Genomic DNA, 20,269 nt, shown 5'->3' on the forward strand with positions numbered 1-20,269 from the left:
TTGAGATTTTCATACCTATTTTATACTGTTTTTGATGATATTGCACTTTAAAGAAAGATATTTTTGATGTTTTGTTGCAGGAATGATGAATTAGGGTCATTGGAGAAAAAAGATGCAAAAAGGAGCAAATTTGGAGCGAAAAGGACCAAAATGTGCAGAAGTGAACTAGGGCGTCGACGACGCCATCGACCCCGCCGACGGCGAGATTTTCCCGAGACTCAAGAATTAATTCATTATGAAGGTCCGCCGACGGCGCCCTCGAGGCCGCCGACTGCGAGCTCGGCGGTTATGCCCAATCAAGCTTTGGATAAGGCCAAAATTTGAATGGATGCTTAGACAACACTTGGGAAAAACACTTGGGAAAGCTCATCCACAATTTTAAAAGACTATTTTGGCCAAAAATTGAAAAAAAGAAGAAGGGAGTCTAGGAGAGGGGGAAGTGCCAGAGAGAGTTCCTGGAGGTTAGAAAGGTTCCAATAGTGTAAGGAATTCTTCGAGAAAGTGAGAGATTTATTCCTCCTTGCTACTTCGAAGAGGAATTCTGTGTGCTGTAAAGAAAGGAAGAGATTCAGAGGACCTTCACAGTAATTAAAATTTAAATTGGTATTGGTATTTTTTTTATATTTTGACAGAACAGTAACAATTTAAAAAAGATAACTTAAGTTTATGTAAAAGAAAAACACTACAATTCAAAAATATCTTTCTACTTATCATGAATTAGTGATAAGTATAGGAATTCTGTTGTGGAAGTATGCAAATTGTGTTGTGCCAAATATGAGCAATTTTATTCTTTACCCTTATTAGAGATGCTATAAAGAACATTGGCTAATTTAAACTTTGAATAATTCTGAAGACCGACCAGGCAGGGGAAGATACCAGCTCTCACTCTAGAGTTCCCTCGATTCCCTCCACCTGGGTGCTAACATCTCGTATCAGAACCTAAAATAATAAATCAAGTTGGGGGATTTAACTTGTCACTTTAAAGTCCTCTAACTCTACACCCTTCAATGATTATTTCCCTATTTACTTGCACTAAATCATATGAATTACATTCTCATTCATACAACCTCATGTGATTCTTTCTAATCGTTGATTGAGATAATACCAGCCCGGTTCTTACATGTTCTCACATTAAATTTTAACATATGGATTGACCAAATCAAGAAGTAAATGAAATTCATGGATTTAAGCCAACATAAATTCTTCCAACATTAAAGATCAATACTCTCCACAACTTCCATCCAAACTTTAAAAACAAAAGATAAAAACTTATCTCAAATCCTCCACCAAACTCTTGAAGTTCCTTTGAATCTCCTCTTTTACAATACTCTTAACTCTCAAAACAAAACTAAAAACAAAAAGGATAAAGTAAATTTTTGTGGTGCTTGAATCTCTCCACAAGATTCTCCACGATCTTCTCAAGACTCAGCACTCTCTCCCTCTTCAAGTACCCATCTCAAATTTCTTAACTTTCTTCTTTTATAAATCTCCAAAAGTCGCCTTGGAAACTCTTCAAAATGTGCTCAAATTCGATGTATTCTCCAAGGGATGCCTTCTTTTGCAAGTCTTTTAATAATATTTTTGTTTGTAGTGGTCATAGTCACCCTCTTTTGCCAATAGGTGCCTCAAATACCTCTTCGAAATTCGACCAAATGAAGAAAACCATCAAATAACTGTCTTTGGCGCTTAAGTGCGGGGCCTCTTGCGCTTAGGCATGACCTTCTCTGTTTAAGCCGATTAAGCTGAATCGGCGCTTAGGCGCCAAAACACTTTAGCACAATTTTCACATCTTTACTCTAAATTTGATTTTTTTCACTCATTTTAGCATTTTTCACCTTTTTACTTATACCTGAAAGAAAAACACACAAATATCTTCCATTAAAGCACAATATCTCAAAAATAAGTATAAAAATGCGTCTAAAAATACTATATATTTTAGGTGTATCACTCATCCCTATGGGCTCAGCTTTTTTATCATAAGTACTGCTCTCATCAACACCCATCTTCGGTTAATTGGAAAGTTGGGGATTCTAAAAATTGGATTCTAAAAATTGGAAAGCCATTTTAAAGGTTAGAAACGTGGCTAATCAATTCATTTTTTAGGACATTGGTGAGGGAAAGGTACCCTTTTGGCATGAATAATGGGGGATTTCTAATCTTCATGATGGGGCTTCTAATTTGTTAAATGACATGTTGGTCTCTGATTGTTGGAGTGATGGTCTTTGGGACATGAGTAAATTAAGGGAACTGTTGGGTGAAAATGTTGTTCCTATTGCTAAAATTCTTTTATGCCCTTATAGGCCTGACAAGCCTATTTAGAAATTCTCTACTAATACTGCTATATCTAAAATGCTTTGTTATAATCTGCATAACTTTGACAATAACTTTGACAAACTGCATAACTTTGACAAATGGAAATGGGGTCATCTGTTATGGCATGGTTATATGTCGCCCTCTTTATCCTTCTTTTTGTGGAGGTTTTTCTTCTCTTTGCTTCCTCTTGATGATATCTGAAAATTCAAGGGGCTGAGATTGGCTTCAAGGTGTTGATTATGCGGTTGTGGCAAAGAGACTATCAGACATATTTTCTTTGAATGCTCCTTTTCCCAAACTGTTTGGCAGATGGTTGGGAATTTCTTTCAGGTTAAATGGCCGCAAACTTGCATTTTGGAAGGGATACTGGCAGCTTGGAAAGCTTCAAATAAATATGATAAGAACCTCGTCTCCTTCCCTTTAGTAGTTTTATGGTTCTTATGGTTAGCTCGAAATAGGCATAAACATGCAAATTGCCCCCCCAAATCCTTCCCTCACTGTTTCTTACATTCTTTCTTATTATTTTAAAGTTTTGCGCAGTTTGGGAAGTCCCTTAACTAGTTCTGTTATGACAATGGGAATGGGTGGAAGGCCTCTACTAGTTAGATGACAACTCCCTACACATGGTTGGGTAAAGGTTAATATAGATGGGAGCTGAACTCCTAATATTGCTGGTGTGGGTGGTGTTTTCAAAAATGTATTTCGGAACTTAATTTGTTACTTTACCTCTCATGTTTATGCACAAAGCCCCATTGAAGCTGAAGGGGAATTGTTTTTGGGAACTTAATTTGTTACTTTACCTCTCCTGTTTATGCACAAAGCCCCATTGAAGTTGAAGGGTGGGTTGTTTTGTTTGTTGTTCAGATCGCTGCGATTTACAACTTCACTCACCTGATCATTGAAACTGATTCAATGTTGATTTATAATATGCTTACTAGGACCACTGCAACCCTATGGTATTTACTTTACCTGTTTAATCGAATCTGGCAACTACTATCTTCCCATCAAGTACAGATTCAGTTTTCCTTCATCCATAGGGAGGGTAATGTCCCAGCTGATTATTTGGCAAAAATGGGCCATGCAGGGATCTCTGCTAGCCTCCACCCCTCATACATGTTAAGGAAATTTCTGCTTAGAGATAAATTGGATTCCCCATATATTCGATCATGATTTTCTGCCATCTCTATGTCATTTTTGTTGTAGGTCTTTCAGTTGGTCATTTTTCGTTTGCAGGTCTTTCTCGCAGGATCTCAATGGCTGTTACCTTGCTCTTTTGATGCTCACACAGGTTTTTTCACTGATTTTTAGTTGCAGTTATCATGTGTTTCGGACCCTTACTATCTGGATGCACTGTATGCACTGTATGCACTGTATGTTGGTTCTTTCAGTTTCAGGCCACAGCTGTTTTGGATGAGGATTTACTGTTTTGGATGAGGATTTTTGGCCTTACAACTCACATAGCTATTTTTGCACAGTTTTTCTTTTACTTGTTAATATGGGGCATACTTCTTTCGATTGGTATTTATTTTGGTTGGGATATATGTATTTTTGGGTTATTATATCTTTTGTTATCTCTTTTTCCACTTTTTTGACATCATGTATTTCTTTTTGTTTTTTGCGGGGATCCTCTCTCCCTCCTCATTTTTGTAACATCTTTTTTAATTAACGCGTAGGGAGCCATGAGTTGCTCCTTTATGAAAAGAAAAAAAAATATTTTTCCGAGTCAATTCGAGCCGAAGACGAGCGAACAAACTTTTTTCTGTGTTCGACTCGTTTACATTTGGAGCTTAAAAATTTGTTCCCGTTCGGCTCGTTAGGCTTAATGAATGAGCCTAATACGAGCTACTTAACGAGCCGAACACGAGCTGTTTGCAAACAACGAGCCAAATTGACAGCCCTAGATACGTCCAAACAGATTAACAACGCTTTAGATATTTTATATGGGTTATCATTACCATATATGAAGCTGTGGAAGTCAAGAGAATAATAACGAGAGAACATTTATGGATCAGTCGATAAAAACTACAGGCGAGTCCCTACACTACATGTAGAACTTATAAAGAAAAATCTCATCTCTCATATTAAATATGTTTGCAGTAGACATGACTTGTCTATTAAAAAAAATTATGAGAGTTTCAAAATTTGCATTGATGGATTTGTAGCATGCTGCGGACATTTAATTAAGCTTGATGCTTGTCATTTGAAGCCAAGGCATCTTGGTGTGTTATTTTCTGCTACTTCATTGAATGGGAATGATGAGCTTCATAAAGTATCATTCACGGTTGCTAAAACAGAATAAAAGAAAACTTGGCAATGGTTTTAGAGCAATAAGGTATATCCATTAGGTTTGAATTATATCCTCTTGCATTTATATATGATATGAAGAAGGGTCTTGGAGAAGCAATCAAGAGTGCTTTTTCATATGTTGAACATTTGTTTTGTATGCCACACCTATGGAAGAATATGAAAAAGTTATTTCACTATAGCGACACCAATAAAGTTTAGTATTTGGTATGGGCAGCAGCTAACACATATATTAAGTGTGAATTTGAATTTAAGATGAATGAGTTAAGATATATTTGCCCACAAGTGTATGCAATCTTGATTGGTTTGCCATACAAGTTGTCTAAAAGTGATTTGTCGTTGTGATTATAAATCATTATAACGCGAACAATATGACGACATCATTTAATGCATGGATTGGAAAAAACTAAGAGTAAGCCTATAGTTGACCTGGTTTACATGATCCAAACTATGCTTATGGAGAAAAGAGCAAGTATAAAGATGACATCATATAATTGGAAAGACGAGTTAGAACCGCACATTGAGTACTGTTTGAGAGATATTACAACTAGAAAATAATAACTAACAATGAGGCAATCAATAATGTATACTAAAGTATGTAGTTGTTAGGTATGGCAATTCACTTATTTGTCATACATTTACTGTTGCGTTCATCGAATATAAACAATATCATCTATTATATACATATGTTCGTGAGTGTTATCATGTTGATAGATTGGTAAGGGCATAATATTATTTATTTAATTAATTTTAAGATTAATACTTAACTTTCTCATAAAGGCATTAAATGACTTATACATGTCACATTTCAATCATGTCGAGTAAGAAGTAGTGGGATGTGATTGATCATAGCGTATGTGTGGGTGTGTCTAAAATTTTGAGGCCCAGAGGAAGACCCAAAAAGAAAAGAATAAAAAATTTTGTAGAAAATAATGTCAGAAAGTTCAAAAGTGTGCACAAATGTGGGCATTATGGACTTTTAGGGCATCATAAAATAATTTGTTAAAATTCATTGAGCTAAGAAATTTCATGACCAGAAGAAACTGATGGTGTAACTCATGTGCTCGAGCAAACCAGTTATACAACTAAATTTTGACATAAACTTCTAATTATGAAGCAATGCATGGAGGAAGATGCCTAAAGGAAAGCATGGTGGAAGACTTTTTTTTAGAATTTTATTTTCCTCACTTATTTTTTGGTTTTTTTGCAACAAACTCGTGCAAGGTACATGCGATTTTTTTTGATATGAGAATGTGCATGATGAAAACTCTTATGATTTTCTTGGGTAGATAGAGAGGTGGATGTATTTATGTAGTCCACCTTTTTTGTTTCTTTTTTAGTTGAATTCAATTTTTTGCATATGACAGCTGTATTTTTTTGTTTGGGTTGTTGTTCTTACTACAGATATTATATTTCACTTGGTTGATGCAACACTTGGTAAGGTATTGACCACTTGGTTGAGGTTAATTCTTCTTGGCTGAAAATGTTATGTTTTAGCATGCCATTGATAATGATGTTCTCTTTGCTGAATTTTCTGTACTTGAATCCATTTTATAATGAGACCCACCTTGAACTTATTTTTTATGAAAGTGATGAACTTTCTTTTGAGCTTATTTGCCACCTTATTTTGTGTGGAGTGAAATGATTTGGTAATTGTGGAAGTGTTGTGTATCAGTCGTGGTCTTCTTTATCTACAAGATTCACTACACAGAGTAGTTCTACATCATTGTTGGCATCGAACATCGTCTTCTTTTTCTACACAACAATTCACTACACATAATAGTTCATTGCAATCTAAAAGCAAGCAATATTTTGCTTGATAGCAACATGAACCCAAACATTACATAATTTTGCTCTGCAAAACTATTTCCTATTGATGAAACAGAAAAATATTTAAGTCAAATTCTCTGTATGGGCACATTGTATGTGCATGGCCATACAGAGTGGTTTTTTACTGAAATGGGTGTGGAAACAAGGGTATTAAGTGGGTTTTTTTCTTTATTTGTCTATTCACATTAGTTTGGTATTTCTCCAATTCATTAATCATTAATTCATCACTTTCTTGTTCCATTGAATGGGATAGTGCACCAACATTTCTTTAACCGCAAAACTTCTAAGATAAAAAATATTTTTGCATACATATGTTGTATGCCAACTTTCTGTGGTTTTTGCGAGCAGTAAAACATGCTTCCTTTTTTGATGACTGTGCTATTTATGTTAAGTTTTGTATCGGAATTTATTTTATTTTAATTGTAAAACACCTCAATATTTTAGCTTTTTCTTTATATATCATCTTTGCAATATTTTCATGCTACATTTAAGTTTTACATACTGAAAATTGTAAATTTAAATGAAGTTGTGTCTATTATAGTCAAAACTAGAATGCATATAACCATAATCCATTAGAAATTATGTGCCATCAAGTCATATGATGTCTACTCTAGTCAAAACTAGCATCTTTTTAAAGATTGATTGCAAATTAAGGACTATCCATCCAAAGAAAGATATAGCTGAAATTTATATGTCTAAAAAGGTAAGCACAACATGCATACAAAAAATCAAATTTGTCCCATGACTTTTGTATGCAGTTCTTTGAATCAAAGAGCATCACATGTATCTAATTTAGTTCTTCGGTTATACCAAATTTATCCTAAATATTCCTGTAGGTACTAATCTGATTAAGCCTTTGATGTGAATGATTACAGGCAATTGCTAACTTATGTGGATAACAATGAATCCTTGGCAAAAACAGATCTAGATATCATATCTGGACCAAAACCCATAGATTTGGGAGAAAAATTTGCGTACGTCAGAGAGGTTATTCCGAGGGTATTGGGGGGTTATATACGCGTTATACCCCCTGTAACCTTCCTGTAACCTACAAATATATGAAAACAAATGCGCGGAACTTGCTAGAAGGTACATGTTGGTTACAGATAGGTTAAAAGGGGGTATAACGCAGATATAACCCCTCAATATCTTCTGAATGACCTCCCTGACGTACGCAGCGCTGCGTACGTTTTACGTACGCAAATTTTTCTCCTGATTTGGTGGCAATTATTTTGTTGAGAGACAAGAATTTGAATGGAGTTGGGATTGAAGTTTTGGACTTTCTTGAGAGGGAAGAGTTGTTGTTGACTGGTTTGAGTTGAAGATGACTGTACCCATTCTAGAAGGTACATGTTGGTTACAGATAGGTTAAAAGGGGGTATAACGCGGATATAACCCCTCAATATCTTCTGAATGACCTCCCTGACGTACGCAGCGTTGCGTACGTCTTACGTACGCAAATTTTTCTCCTGATTTGGTGGCAATTAGTTTGTTGAGAGACAAGAATTTGAATGGAGCTGGGATTGAAGTTTTGGACTTTATTGAGAGGGAAGAGTTGTTGTTGACTAGTTTGAGTTGAAGATGACTGTACCCATTGGCTTTTAGTTGGAGAATGTAGATCTTTTCAACTATGGCTTTGATATTATGAAGAAATAGAGAAGCAGACAACATGAAGGAAATAAAGAAACTACACATACAGTTGGGACGAGGATGGATCAAAAATAGTAATATTGAAATGTATTTCATTCAGCCCAAATACTTCTTGTGCAACAGGTCTTTATGTATACTAAGTTAATATCAAGCATGCATAATTTTATTTTTAGATACAGGTCATTTTAATATCGTTGTATATAACTAGAAGGATTAAAAATTATAGGTCTAGACAAGAGTAGCGCTCCGTCAACTTAAAATATATAAAACAGTTTTGTTTTAGATACCACACAATTCCTATGTGTTTACTGATGAGGTTCTTGGTGTGTTGAACCGAGTAGCAGCACACGAAGTCATTCGTGTTTATATTGCACAGGTCAGTCCAGAAACTCTACAGCATCAAATTCATTTTTAGGTGGATATATACTACTGAAATAAATTAAAATAGGATAAATATATATGTTGTATTTTAATATAATAAATTAACCTATTGTAAAATAAATGAAAATTTTTAATACAAGGAATAATTTAATTTGAAAGACTGCCCTATATGCATTAAGAAAAAGCATTCATAATCTTATTATTGAAGTTTTTTTTTTAAGTTTTGGAAAAATAATTTATATATTAATTTTATATAATTTTTACATAGGATGGGCCCACAAACTCTTATATTTACATACACGAACTGAAACCCAATTTTCACAAATCCTGTTTTATAATCTGATTTGATCTTGTAGTCAAAAAAATTTCGTACCATAACGTATTTGGGAGAGTAGTCATTCAATGGAAGAAAAAAAAAGTTTGGAGACCTCCTACTTTGATTTATTATTTATGAAAATTAATATATACATACAAAATAGGTCCACACAAATTTTAAAGATATCCACTGACCCCAAGGGAAATGACGTGCAAGTAGGGGTGCATCGGGTAAGATCCAAGTGTCTACCTTTGATCCTTTGACAAATGATAGCAAGGTGATAACACCTAAGGATCTATATTTAAACTTCCAGGCTCTCACTGGCTGGGCGAAATGCAACCTACAAAACTAGAGACTACTGGCGACTGGCTCGAAGGATACCTCGACCAGACTCCCGCACAACTAGCTCAATGGGATTCCTTAATTGGACCAGACGAACAACAACAGCCGTTTGAACTTGTTGTAGACCTTTGATATCCTTCTGTCGACCCCGCAGAATGATGTTCTCCTAGATCATATGTCTGGCTGGGTGCATTTTTAGGCCTCCTCCCGACCCTACTAATGTATACTACCTAAAGTACCCCCTACAGTCGCTACTTTATTAGGGGCACAAAATGTAATCTCGAGGTCCCCATTTATATAAATAGGGGGCTCATCTCATGAAAAAAGGTTATGTAATTTCATTGTTCATTATTGTTCTCTCTTTGCTTTTCTTTCATCTTTTATGCTCTATTCCTAGCCAATCCCCAACATGAGGGATTGGTTGTGACAACAACCAAGGAAGTCAGACGAGGAGCCATGCGCAACAACTGACCCAGTATTATGTGAGACAGGCTCAACACTACAAGAGGCTCATTCAAAACTATGAGCAACAATCAAATGATTTTGAGATTCCTCGACCTACTCCATCGAGAGTGTCCATTGCAGAGATAGTGAACACAATTCAGGAAAAGGATTATTACTTCAAGAAGGCATCGTCGATAAGGGCTAGAGCTTTTCTCTGGGACCCAAAGAAATACTACAGGTACCATTGGGATCACAACCATGAATGAAGGAGTGTAGACATCATTAAAACTCGATCAAGGTGTTGATTAGAGCAGAAAAGTTGAAGGAGTTTGTGGTACCTGGAGCTACGATACAAAGGCATGGAAAATCCCTTGTGGTAGAAGTCCCGGATGAACCATTTCGGGCAAACGTTAATCATTTTATTAGGATAGTCCTTGTCATCTATAGGGGAAGTGATTTATCTCGATGATCCTCCTAGTAAAGATCTCGATCGAGGAAACTTTGTGGCTTTGCTTGATTGGAAGTTGCCCCCATCACATTCACCGATGTAGATTTGCTTCCAAGGGAACCCCTACAACGATGCCACGGTATATAAGCTAAACCGTCTTCAGAATCAGTCAACTCGCATAATTATCAACGTCAATTTTAATGCGCCAGCGTGATTCATTCAAACTCCCCATTTAGAAGGTTCGTCATTCTATAAACAGAGCACCTGTGCTTCTAGCGCAGAGAGGAAGAAGAAGGAAGACGAAGAAGATCCAGAAAACAATGAACTTTCTGCCGTTTCTTTTCATCTCAGCCTTCTACTTTCTTCAATGCCCGGCTTTTGCTGCTCAAAAGGTTTCCTTTATTTCACTTTTCCAATCTTTCCATCAAAAAGTTCTCATCTTTTGCAAAGCAGTCACTTTGAATCTGTGATTCACTTCTCCTATGTTCTTCTTTTTTGTTACAGTCCTATGTGGTTTACCTCGGAGCCCAATCCGACTTTGCAGCAGAATTCTCTGCTGATGCTAATGAAATCGTGACACAATCCCACTTTGAGCTCTTGGAATCATTCCTTCAGAGGTGCAGAAACGGCATGAAATATAATGCTTTATTTATTTATTTGCTTATGGAAATTTTTTGAATATAAGTAATTGAGGATTAATGCAGCAAGGAGAAGGCCAGGGATGCAATCTTCTACTCTTACACAAGATGCATCAATGGCTTCGCAGCAATCCTGGAGGAGGAAGATGCTCTGGAGATCTCAAGTGAGAGGAATTCTCTCTTACTTCCACATTTTCTGAAAGATTTATGTTGTTTTTTTTTAACTATATTAATTATATTTCTTCAGAGCATCCCGGAGTTGTTTCTGTTTTTGAGAACAGAGGGCACAAGCTCCACACAACTCGGTCATGGCAGTTCCTTGGCCTGGAGAGAGACGGCATTGTCCCGAAGCAATCTCTGTGGACAAAAGCTAGATTTGGGGAAGATGTAATTATCGCTAATCTTGATGGTGGTATGACACTAATCATTGCTAAGCTTTTCGCAGCAATCATGATTTCATCTCTTTACTTCTTCAGAATCCTAATGTTTTCGCAACAATCATGATTTCATCTCTTTACTTCTTCAGAATCCTAATGTTTTTTCCTTAAAAAAAAAAAGGATTTTTACAGTAAAGCCACCTAATTCTTATGTTTTTGCATCTCTACTACTAAAAATTTCTGTATTTATATTTATAAAATAGTAATAGCCAAAAAGAGCATCCGAGCATTTAAAAAAAAGTTTTTTTTTTTTTTTTACTTTTTTTTTGGGTTAATTCCTATGTTTATATATATCTAAACATTTAAACTTCAATTTTCAGTGTTAGATATTTAAATTCTTAAGAATCTCTGATGCTACGTGTGCAAAAAAAAAATATTACATCAGGACTCCTAACGTAGAGCTACGTTCGGAATTCACTGATATACGGACGCACGCGCTTTCCTGTGATCCAGCCCGGTAACACAGAGAACATTTCTTCTGTGTTATTTCACGTTATTTGGATGTTAATGTGGTGGTATTGATGTGTTATTGTGTTATTATAATACCGGGAATATTCTCAGAACACAATGACACATGAATACCATCAGAATAATACCTGAATAATGCGGAATAGCACTGGAGGAATATTCCCCTGCGCTAAAATGATTTTTTTAAAATTTTTTTTTATCACGTCCACGTAACTTCATCCATCAGAATAATACCTGAATAATGCGGAATAGCACCGGAGGAATATTCCCCTGTGCTAAAATGATTTTTTTAAAATTTTTTTTTATCACATCCACGTAACTTCATTCATTGGACTCTGAAACGCCGTTATTTAAAAATCTATCTAAAAGTAAAGTATTGCAAGGTATGAAGGCTTTTGGTTTAGTCAACAAATTCCAAGAGCATAAAACTCTCAGTTGGATTATCTCGACTTCCCCAGCTATTGAGATGGAAATGCAATTTTTGATGATTGTTATACAGGTGTCTGGCCAGAGTCCAAGAGCTTCAGGGATGATGACATGGGACCCATTCCTTCTAAATGGAAAGGAATATGCCAGAATGGTAGCAAGCACGAGTTCTCCTGCAACAGGTTTCAATGCTGTAACTTATTTCACTATTTTATCTTAATCTAATAAGCTTTTAAATTATATTATCTAATGCGTTCAAATAATTTTAAATGATAGGTTCTGTTTGGGGCAGCTTAACCGCTACGGCGGCGTTTAAAAACACAGTCTCATCTTTGAAAATTGCGTTTGAGTAGCTTATCAGAAAATTAAGTTGTTTTTTCATACTAAACACGGAACGCAAGTTGAACATTGCATACCTCGTTTCCAGATAAATGACTTATCTGGATAAACACAAACTGCCCCAAATGCACCGTTAATGAGATAAAATCTGCCTGTTCGCAAAATAAAATAAAATTTTTAAAATATTTTTTTAAAAGATTTAAATAATAAATACCCTATTAATATGTTCCCATGGGAGCCTCATACGATGATACAAACGGCAGCTATGCTCAGCAAAAATGTCATTTTCTCTTGACCATTTTCTTTATTAATAAATTTTAATTTTTGTCATATGCCAATTATTATGATTTGAATGGTGATAAATTATTAATGTCTATATATATTGATATGAATATGAAAATGACATTTAAGGTTAGCCATTTTTCAAATTTCTGGATTTTTTAGCAAGAGAGAATCAATTTCCATATTAAATTGTTATATAACTTGTGCTCATTTAATATTTATAATTTATTTTTGGTTAATGCATTTATCATATTTATTTTTGGTAAGGTGGTCATGTTTCAATCTTTTATTTTATCTTTCATTTTATTATTTTGATTATTTATTTATTTATTTTTATTGGTCAAAATTTTCCCTTATTTTTCGACTCATCACTTTATCGGCAATTAATTCGTTCCCTTCAAAACTAAAAATTTTCTTAAATACGTCCGGAGTCCAACAAAATCATGTCACGTGGAGGTGATAGAAAAACAAAAAAAAACTCGTTTTAGCACAAGAAGATATTCCCCCGTATTATTTCGCGTTATTCAGGTGTTATTATGATATTATTCATGTATTATTCTGTTCTAGGAATATTCTCTGTGTTATAATAACACAATAATACTTGAATAATGCAGAATAATACGAGAGAAATATTCTCTTTGTTACTGGCCAGATCATAAAAAAAAATGAGTTTTTTTTTCTTATTAGCTCCACATAAATATGATCCATTGAATTTCAAGCCCATCTCTATGTCCCGACCCCGCACCTAATATTTTTTCTCACATAATAGCTTTGTTTTATTTTATCAAAGTACCCCTGCACCCATTGCTTTCACTTTTCATGATGTCACATTGTGAATGCACCTGATTCGGGGTTCATTATTTGCATTTAATTAAAAATAATTAAATGGTTTAATTGAATAAAAATCTTCGTTTTGAACATTTATAGCAATAGAATTATTATATAAAATTATATATATATATATATATATAGTGATGAGTAGTATTTTAAAAAGAATTAATTAAATAAAAGGCTACAAAGATTTATAACCAATTAAGAATATTGATTTAAAAAGTAGAATAAAAATTATTAAATTAGATTCAAATGATGTTTTAATATACATAAAAATGTTTAAAACTTGCCTCAACTCTTAACATCTTATAGCTACATGATTAAGGTTGTCAAAAGGACTCTTTGCTCGGGAACAACTCGTGTTCGGTTCGTTAAGCAAATGAGTTGAATACAAACACACTTTTTGAGCTCGAAATATAAACGAAGCGAACATGAGCTGCGCCTGGGATCATTCCTGTTCGGCTTGTTTACGCCCCTAATTAAAACACACCACTGTTCGATGAAACTAATAAAATTTTGCATTTTCTAAGACAAGTTTCTCAGCTTCAAGCCATAAGATTAGATCTAAAACAGCATAATTTTCAATTCCAACGACATCATCTTTGCATTCATGTGTTGGTGCCATTCAATCTCTAATACTGATTTTACACAGGAAGCTGATCGGCGCTCGATATTTCAACAAAGGCTATTTAGCCGCCGGCGGCGTCGTAAACTCGACTCTAAACAGCCCCCGCGACCAGGACGGGCACGGCACACACACGCTCTCTATCGCCGGCGGAAGCTTCGTCCCCAACGCCAGCTTTCTCGGCTTCGGCAATGGCACGGCCAAAGGCGGCTCTCCCCGAGCACGTGTGGTTGGCTACAAGGTCTGCTGGCCTCCCATCAATGGCAGCCAGTGCTTCAGCGCCGACATTCTTGCCGGCTTCGAAGCCGCCATCAAAGACGGCGTTGATGTCATCTCCGTCTCGTTCGGTAGCATGGCCGTCAACTATTTCAGAGATGCGATTGCAATTGGATCTTTTCATGCCGTCAACAATGGGATTGCAGTCGTTACGTCGGCGGGGAATTTGGGGCCGGTGCCGGCATTTGTCTCGAATGTCGCGCCGTGGCTGTTTACGGTTGGAGCCAGCACCATTGATAGGGAGTTCCCTTCTTATGTTGTGTTGGACCAGAAGCGGCAATTCATGGTTTGAATTTTTTAAATGAATGTTTGTTATAAGAATTTCTCATATTCTTTTTGGATTTGGATTGGTCCCTTCTGTCTATTTTGAAATATGATGATTAAAAGTTTATATAAGCATAGAAATTTTTTTCTTAATGAATTTTTGTTATTTTTCAGGGGCAGAGCTTTTCGAGCGAAAGCTTAGCGAAGAACAAATTGTACCCATTGATTCGTTCGATTGATGCTGCAAATGCCGATGCTTCTAGCGATGATGCGTAAGTTTGAGAATTAGAATTGGTGCATTAAAAGTCATGAAAGTTATTGAAAGGTCATTGAGGTTATATGTTATTGAAATTAATACATCAATAACCTCCCACAAACCCCGTAATAACCGCAAAACAGAGGTTATTAAAAGATTATTACGCACGCAGCTTTACCTGCGTAGTCCGTATGCAAATATTTCCCGTAATTTGGGGAAATTAAATAAATATAAAGTGCGGTATGCCAAAATAGTCACATCTCAACTGAGTGCATATTTAAATACAATTTTTATAAAGTCAATCCTCAGTAATTCTTTGAATCTATTACTCATACTAATTACTGTCTTTATTCATTAAAAGCATGGCTACATTGTTAGAAGATTTTTTGAGGTATGTTATGAAGCAAAGAAATCTGGCTGAAAAACAAGATGAGCTTGAATGAAGTTATATTGTTAGATTTATTCATGACCAATCATATTATGATAAGGAGAAAATTATATTCACTCAAATTAGGCTCCAATTTCGGCAAATTTTGCTCCCTTATTTGAAATTAAAAAATAATTAATATAAAATTTAGTTTTTAAGAATGCAATTAACACTTATATTTTTATATTTGTGGCAAGATTTAATCCATAGACCCAAAGTTTGATTTTTGTTTTTTAAAAAAACCATTTTGGCAGAGACAAGTGCCTTCCTGGAAGTTTAGACAAGAAGAAAGCGAAGGGAAAAATTTTGGTCTGTACAAGAGGAGCAAATGTTAGGTTGGAAAAGGGTGAGGTGGTCAAGTTAGCCGGCGGCCTCGGCATGATTTTAGTCAATGATAACTTCACCGCCGATGAGATCATTGCCGACCCTCACTTCCTTCCGGCCACCCATATCACCTATTCTGACGGCCTAAAGCTTCTTTCCTACATCAAGTCTACCAAGTAAATATTTCAAAGTTCACCCGAGGAAGAATTTAAGTAAAAAAAAAAAAACCTAATAAATTTCAATGAATTAATTACTACTTAAATTCATAGGTCGCCAAAGGCCTCCATTACCCATCCAGTCACTAAACTTGGCACAAAGCCAGCCCCATTCATGGCTGCATTTTCATCTCAAGGCCCCAACACCATAAATCCTGAAATCCTAAAGGTCAGTATGAATTCTTAAAACCTCAAATGCTTTCTGGTACTTTCTTATGCTTTTACTCCATCAAAATTTGATTTTTTTTTTTCTTCTGTTTTTAGCCTGATATAACTGCTCCAGGAGTGAGCATTATCGCTGCTTACAGTGAAGGAACCTCGCCCTCCGGTCTCGACTTCGACAAACGTAGATTCCCCTTCAACTTAGAGTCTGGTACTTCCATGGCTTGCCCTCATGTTGCTGGCATTGTTGGCCTTCTCAAATCCCTTCACCCGAACTGGAGTCCTGCTGCTATCAAATCAGCAATCATGACTACAGGTGCCCATACTAGTCTCATGCGTTATAAACACTCTAATCTCTTCTTAATTAGAACATACTATATACTTTTGACATGCTAAATGACGTGTGTGCATGTCATGTTGATGAAATGAGCAGCAAAAGCACGAGATAACCTATTGGAGCCAATAAAAAACGGAACTTTAGCCAAAGCCAACCCATTCAACTATGGGTCGGGCCATGTTCGTCCCAACCGTGCCATGAACCCGGGTCTTGTATACGACCTCAGTGTCACTGACTACTTGAACTTCCTCTGTGCTCTTGGGTACAGCTCAACTCAAATCTCCACCTTCAAAAAATATAACTGCCCATCAAAAGCTCGGGCATTGGTTGATCTTAACTACCCTTCGATCACCATTCCTGAGCTCAGTGATTCGATCACTGTCGCTCGTAAGTTGAAGAATGTGGGCACGCCGGGAACATATGTGGCACGTGTACGCAGTCCCAATGGGGTGATGATAAAAGTGGCGCCAACGAGCCTCACATTTAAGGAGGCTGGCGAAGAGAAAACTTTTAAACTTACCTTAGCGCCAATAGGTGACTTTGTTGCAAAAGATTATGTTTTTGGCTTGCTTGAGTGGTCTGATGGTAATAAACATCGTGTTAGAAGTCCCATAACTATAAAATCCAAAGGATTTTAACCACTCATCATCTAAAGTTGTGTTTTTTACCCCACACCCCTTTTTTTTCCTTTCTGAAAGTTTTTCCTTTCTGAAATTAAAAGTGGATGTAAGCAACATGGGTTGATTTTATGAACCATAGAAGAATGGGAGGTTCATAGTGTTGAAATTGGTTTATGAAACCAATAGAAAAAATCAATTATTTTTGTGATTTCATTTTGAATTTTTATTAAGCTGCTTGATATATTGATAGTTTTGTTTTTCATTTATGTGGAACTCAATGTGTATTTATTCTTTTGTTTAGTACGTGTTGAAGAACATCCTAAACTTCAAAACCACCTATAGAAGATAACTTGCTAAGTATTATGTACATTAGAGTTATTCTTAAGAGATTTTTGGTGGCACATTCGATCATCCATAGAAGAGGGGATACTTAAAACCATGATAATGAGCGTAAGTTTTGATATCAATATTGGATTCTATTGTCATGCATTATCGTTGATGGTGATAACGAAAGATGATCTCTTTGGCAACAACAAGCATTGAATACATGCATGTATCGATAGGTAGCTGAAACATTTGTTTTATAATGACATGCACACTACAAGGAATATTTAAGCTTCAAACAACCTGTTTAGTTTTGACTGGACTCTTATCAACTTTTCTTATTATTTGATTTTAAAAAAAAAATTAGCGCCAAATTATTTATTGAAATTTCTCTAGATGATTACTAGAAACAATGTAGTTGACATGTGTTTCAGAAAGTATCTTAATGGAGGATGTTAGAGATATTAGAGTTATTTTTAAGAGATTTTTGTTGATATGTTTTATCATCCTTAGAAAAGGGGGTGCTTAAGACCACGACAATGAGCCTAAGTTTTGGTATCAATATTGGATTCTCTTGTCAAGCATTATCACTGATGGTGATAATGAACGATGAGATCTCAACAGTGGTAGCAAGCATTAAAAACATGTATTAATCTTGTCAATGATAATGTGCATTGGCTTATGGGTGATGGTAGTTATCAACATTGATGTCGATGAAACAAAATCAACTTTAATAGTAATTACATACATCACTATTGATGTTGCTAATGTGCATTGACCCTATTGGTGATAATGAGCATTAGAGTTGATGTTAAGATAAACATCAACTGTATTGGCGATGGTATGCTTTAATATTGATGTTAACTATATATATAAACTTCATTACTGATGATGTGTATATTTTAGTGTCAATGGAATAAATTAACATAATTATCAATTAAATGCATCAATGTTAGTGTTTATAGCATGCATGTGGCTTGCTGGAATTAGAGTGTGTCAAGGTTAATAGGATAAGTCGACATCTTATTAAAAATTATTGGGCCAAGCTTTAAATCTCTTAAAATCATATGAGCTTTGTGTTAGTCTAGGTCACATTAAATGTAGAATGAGAATCTATTCATAGATTTTAAAAATATCAATTTAATTTTTTCTTAAAATGCCTAAACACTATATTTGATGAACTCTAAAAATGTAATCAATATTGACAAAATTTAGTAAGATCTTAAAGCAAAATCATGTTTAAAATATAAAAGCATAACTGGGGAATGGGACTGTGAATTTTAAAATAAGTAATCTCGGATAAAATATTATAGGGAAAGTTAGGTTGGCCACATATTTGTGGATACACACATAATGCTCATATAATGTAAAGGTTTTAGAATTTTTACTAAAAAAATTGTTGTTAAATAAATAATTTTTTTGATTGAATGAATTTTTATAGATTATTTTTTATTAAGTATTTATTTAAGTATGATCATGATTATCAAGGAAGATAAAATGAATTGGAGCAATTCACATATGTAGAATGATGACTAATAAAAGGTTGAGCATATTGATTGAAGTTCTAAATGCCATATGTGTATATATAATTTTCTTGAATGGCTAGGCCCCAATGTTCTAGCATCTAAATGGCACTATATTAATGTTTAACTTCTTAATGGAACTATTCCAATGTCTGAGCACCTGGATGATTGAATTTATATGCAAGAGAATGAGCGGTCAATGCTTTTGTCCCATTATTATAATGCCTAGTCTCTATAGGATGGAAAAAACTATAATAATATGGGTAATGTAGTGTTTAAGTACTAAATGTTAGAAAAAAATCAATTTTTTTATTAGTTGGTAAAGAATTCTTATGAGTTGTTAAAGAACTAAGAATAGTTGCAGAGGTAATTATAAGAAAAAATGTTTAGGGACATATGAGGGCTCTTGGAAAAGATCTAAAAGACATAAAAGAGGGAAAAGCTCTAGAGAAGATAAGAAGAAGAGAATTATATATAAATGTATTCAATAAAATCAGGAATGATATGTTAATGTTCCTCCAATAAGTTTTTAGTTTAATGTCCCCATCTTGACCTAAGCCCACACATATATTATAAATCAAAGTGAACATGCGGTTACACTACAAGATAATGTTTGGGTCACCTCGCAATTAGCCCTTAGTTTTATTTTCTTAACTATAAATAATTAAATCATAAATTTGATTTTATTGAGGATCAAAGTTGTCATTTTAATAGTACTCGATCAATCAACCAATGTTTTACATGACATGGAGACTTCTCTACATCATTTACTTGTGATTCTATTTTTTTATCAATTTGAAATATTAATTCATTCTTTTCCAAAAATTATTTTAAATATATTAAAAAAATTTAATTTTCATTTTAAATTTCTATTAGAGATATAATAAGAGGTTGGAATTAAATTATATACTTTCAAAATCAATTCATCATTTTCAGCTCTAATTATTAACTTCTTATTGTGTAAATCATTATTTGCTCTACCAGTTGCAAGAAAAACTCTACCAAAAGAATTACGATCTCACTAATGCCCAAAACTACTGTGAATCAAGTTGGTCAATCAGTTAAGTATATGTATCAATAAAATATATAACAATTATGAGTCAACATATTGTTCCTAAGTGAAAATTTATCTTATTCTTCTAACTGATGATGTTCTAATTTAATAAATCTTTGAATATAGTTTGGAGTATCAAATGCATGAGTGTTAAAATACCTAAGATCCTACAAGATAGAAAATAAACTATGTTTTTCATAGCACTATTGTTAAGTTTTTCAGGGTTGAAAGGTCCATACTTTTGTGACACTGGTTTATTAGTTTCTTGATGTTTCTTATAGAATCTACAATATTGTTAACAGCTAGAGAAATGTCAACCTCAATCTATGTCTAGGTCATAAGTAGAGTTATAACACATATTATAGTTAAGGGGACTTAACCGTGCAATATTTCCCAAGAATTTACTAGTCTCA

At 34.8% G+C, this 20,269-nt stretch overlaps 1 protein-coding gene across 1 annotated transcript; it reads left to right on the top strand.

Annotated features, from left to right (window-relative positions):
• Positions 1–10,068: 10,068 nt before the first annotated feature.
• LOC110030290 (subtilisin-like protease SBT5.3) lies at positions 10,069–17,004 on the top strand. The gene is made up of 11 exons (XM_020732933.1): positions 10,069–10,420; positions 10,533–10,645; positions 10,733–10,830; positions 10,914–11,078; positions 12,071–12,179; positions 14,102–14,636; positions 14,789–14,886; positions 15,552–15,797; positions 15,891–16,005; positions 16,101–16,314; positions 16,432–17,004. The coding sequence occupies exons 1-11, from the start codon at positions 10,349–10,351 to the stop codon at positions 16,971–16,973; spliced, it is 2,307 nt and encodes a 768-aa protein (XP_020588592.1). The 5' UTR covers positions 10,069–10,348; the 3' UTR covers positions 16,974–17,004.
• Positions 17,005–20,269: the final 3,265 nt, after the last annotated feature.

Source organism: Phalaenopsis equestris, unplaced genomic scaffold, assembly GCF_001263595.1.
Source record: "Phalaenopsis equestris unplaced genomic scaffold, ASM126359v1 Scaffold000694, whole genome shotgun sequence".
Taxonomy (NCBI): domain Eukaryota; kingdom Viridiplantae; phylum Streptophyta; class Magnoliopsida; order Asparagales; family Orchidaceae; genus Phalaenopsis; species Phalaenopsis equestris.

Excerpts from the sequence above, each read along its gene's own strand:
- LOC110030290 (XM_020732933.1), top strand. The coding sequence starts at position 10,349 with ATGAACTTTCTGCCGTTTCTTTTCATCTCAGCCTTCTACTTTCTTCAA. Across the intron at positions 10,831-10,913 it reads AGATGCTCTGGAGATCTCAA|AGCATCCCGGAGTTGTTTCT; the intron begins GTGAGAGGAATT and ends ATATTTCTTCAG. Across the intron at positions 11,079-12,070 it reads TATCGCTAATCTTGATGGTG|GTGTCTGGCCAGAGTCCAAG; the intron begins GTATGACACTAA and ends ATTGTTATACAG.